Source organism: Malus sylvestris, chromosome 16 (assembly GCF_916048215.2).
Source record: "Malus sylvestris chromosome 16, drMalSylv7.2, whole genome shotgun sequence".
Lineage (NCBI taxonomy): Eukaryota > Viridiplantae > Streptophyta > Magnoliopsida > Rosales > Rosaceae > Malus > Malus sylvestris.
In genome coordinates, this window is record NC_062275.1 from 12,753,255 (window position 1) to 12,755,754 (window position 2,500).

At 31.0% G+C, this 2,500-nt stretch overlaps 2 protein-coding genes, 3 non-coding genes and 1 pseudogene across 5 annotated transcripts in view; 2 read left to right on the forward strand and 4 right to left on the reverse strand.

The window, feature by feature from the left end:
- LOC126609125 (maturase K-like) overlaps nt 1-336 on the reverse strand; it is a 712-nt pseudogene extending 376 nt beyond the window's left edge.
- A 58-nt stretch (nt 337-394) lies between these two features.
- On the reverse strand, nt 395-468 carry TRNAD-GUC (transfer RNA aspartic acid (anticodon GUC)). Its single transcript has one exon. It is a non-coding gene; the product is annotated as a tRNA-Asp (tRNA).
- Nucleotides 469-499: 31 nt separating this feature from the next.
- On the reverse strand, nt 500-1,807 carry LOC126608303 (uncharacterized). The gene has a single exon (XM_050276166.1). The coding sequence runs from the start codon at nt 1,147-1,149 to the stop codon at nt 1,054-1,056; it is 96 nt and encodes a 31-aa protein (XP_050132123.1). The 5' UTR covers nt 1,150-1,807; the 3' UTR covers nt 500-1,053.
- Nucleotides 912-995, reverse strand: TRNAY-GUA (transfer RNA tyrosine (anticodon GUA)). The gene has a single exon. It is a non-coding gene; the product is annotated as a tRNA-Tyr (tRNA).
- TRNAT-GGU (transfer RNA threonine (anticodon GGU)) lies at nt 1,652-1,723 on the forward strand. Its single transcript has one exon. It is a non-coding gene; the product is annotated as a tRNA-Thr (tRNA).
- A 318-nt stretch (nt 1,808-2,125) lies between the features above and the next one.
- The window catches only part of LOC126608291 (photosystem II CP43 reaction center protein-like), a 4,357-nt gene continuing 3,982 nt past the window's right edge, over nt 2,126-2,500 (forward strand). Inside the window, 1 exon segment of the mRNA XM_050276155.1 lies at nt 2,126-2,500. This exon segment is cut by the window's right edge and continues 1,742 nt beyond it. The gene's annotated coding sequence lies outside the window, so the exon portion shown is untranslated.

Below are 2,500 nucleotides of genomic sequence, written 5' to 3' on the forward strand. Positions count from 1 at the left end.
TGATCGTAAATTATAAGATTTTACGATTTCTGTCGCCTCTAAGGAAGATACTAATCGTAGGGAAAACGGAATTTCCACAATGACTGCAAATCCCTCCGACATCATTTGAGAATACAAATTTTTGTTGTACCCAAAAAATTTATTTTGGTTAGAATCATTAGCGGAAATTATCAAATGATTCTGTTGATACATTCGACTAATTAAACGTTTTATAATTAGTAAACTATATTTAGTGTCATAACCTACATTATCCAACAAAATCGATCTATTTAAACCATGATCATGAGCAAGTGCATAAATATACTCCCGAAAGATAAGTGGGTATAGGAAGTCATGTTACGTAAAAAGAATAGAGAGATGAATTGATATAGTTTTTTATTGGATTTGGATTCGTCGGGACTGACGGGGCTCGAACCCGCAGCTTCCGCCTTGACAGGGCGGTGCTCTGACCAATTGAACTACAATCCCAAGTAAATACCATAATAAAATAAAGTATACATATTTTTATGATTTCATTCTAACCCTTTCAATTTCGATTAGAAAGGGCGTGTTGTAACAGAGCTGCGAGTGTGATATATCGATACCCATATGTATATGTACTTTAGTGAGAACAGCCGGTATTACTAGTAATCCTTTCGTTATTGCCAAATCAATTGGATAATCACTCGTTCAATCAAAAAAGTTTTTTTTTATTTACTCTTTTCCTTAAACTTTACTTTATAGTTACGGATCCTGATATGAATCTAGATCATTAGCAAGATCAGAATTTCTTGTAAAAAGAGAGTAAATAAATAGTGGTATAGATATATCATAAAATGGATTTCTTCCGTATTGGGATTGGGGGATCGGGCATTTCTGGAGAGCAACAAATGGGTTATATTATATCATTTCATGGCGGATCGGCAAATTATTGGGCCGAGCTGGATTTGAACCAGCGTAGACATATTGCCAACGAATTTACAGTCCGTCCCCATTAACCGCTCGGGCATCGACCCAGGAAGAATCAATTCCAGGCTTATTGATAATCCACGATCAACTTCCTTTCGTAGTACCCTACCCCCAGGGGAAGTCGAATCCCCGCTGCCTCCTTGAAAGAGAGATGTCCTGAACCGCTAGACGATGGGGGCAGACTTGCACGACCGCCATCATACTATGTTCATAGTATGAATAGTTTTTTAAAATTGTCAATATAATGGAATGGTATGACTCGATACGAAGGATCTTTCCGTCTTTCACGATTCTTTCTATACAATTTTTTTCGATAAAAGTTTGGTTCAAAGGCCACGCCGAATCTCTTTATCCGAATCTCTTTATCAATGATTCAATGAAATATCTTGGATCTATGTTAAATTAGTGGATACATGTATCACTCAAATGAATTTAGTTATGATGTCAATTAGGATAGTCTTGAAACAATTCATTGTATTGATATTTATCAAATCCAATATCAATAAACCGTTTTATTTTACCTATATTATATACTCTATATTAAATTATATTAAATTATTTAATTTACTTTTACTGGATAAAGAAAATTTTTCATTCCTGAATGAACCCTTATACTTATTATAAGATATATCTATGTACATCTATTATAATAAGTATATATACTAAACTCATAGTGTCTTTATTCAGGAATTGGATCAAACAAGCCCTTTTAACTCAGTGGTAGAGTAACGCCATGGTAAGGCGTAAGTCATCGGTTCAAATCCGATAAGGGGCTTTGATTTTTTCATAAATCATAAAACTCCGGCAGTAGTATTTATATTTGAAGTGCGAATAAAGATATTGTTGATCTTTGTAATAAAGTAATAAAAAAAAAGTAACAAACCGTATAATTTAATATTTTAATATATAATCAAAATTATAACATTATAATTAATTATAGTATGGTTATAAATTTGCTATTTTAATAAATTAAATATATTATTAAATAAAAAATATATTATTAATTATTAAATAAATAATATAATTTATAATTATTATAAATATTATATTAAATATTATAATAAATGTAAGGATAAGTCGTCTCGTTAAATCTTCAAATATTACTATTCCTTTCCTATTTTCCATTATTCCAATTAAATCGATTAGAAATCAACAAAATAAAAAGTAAGTGGACCTAACCCATTGCATCATAATTATATCCACTATTCTGATATTAAAATTCGATAGAGATGAAATTGGATCTTTTTTTTCTTTGGACTACGCGGGAATCTGTCGATATATCCGATTTAATCTTCTTGTTCCTAGACGTTCTATAGGAATAAATTAGGAATGAATAAATTACTATTCCCTTCCTTTACCGGGAAACATTTATTCCAAGTCACAACATACGAGCCATTTTAAATATCTTTCTTTGATTCCAATTCCAGAACACAAGATCCGTTTTATTAGTTATATCTTATATATCTATTTATATATCTAGCAAATCGATATTTCATGTACTAAATATTTCCATCCATATTGATACATGCAATATTTTTGTTCCGACAACGTA

Coding starts and splice junctions, on each gene's coding strand:
- LOC126608303 (XM_050276166.1), bottom strand. CDS start 1,149: ATGATGGCGGTCGTGCAAGTCTGCCCCCATCGTCTAGCGGTTCAGGAC.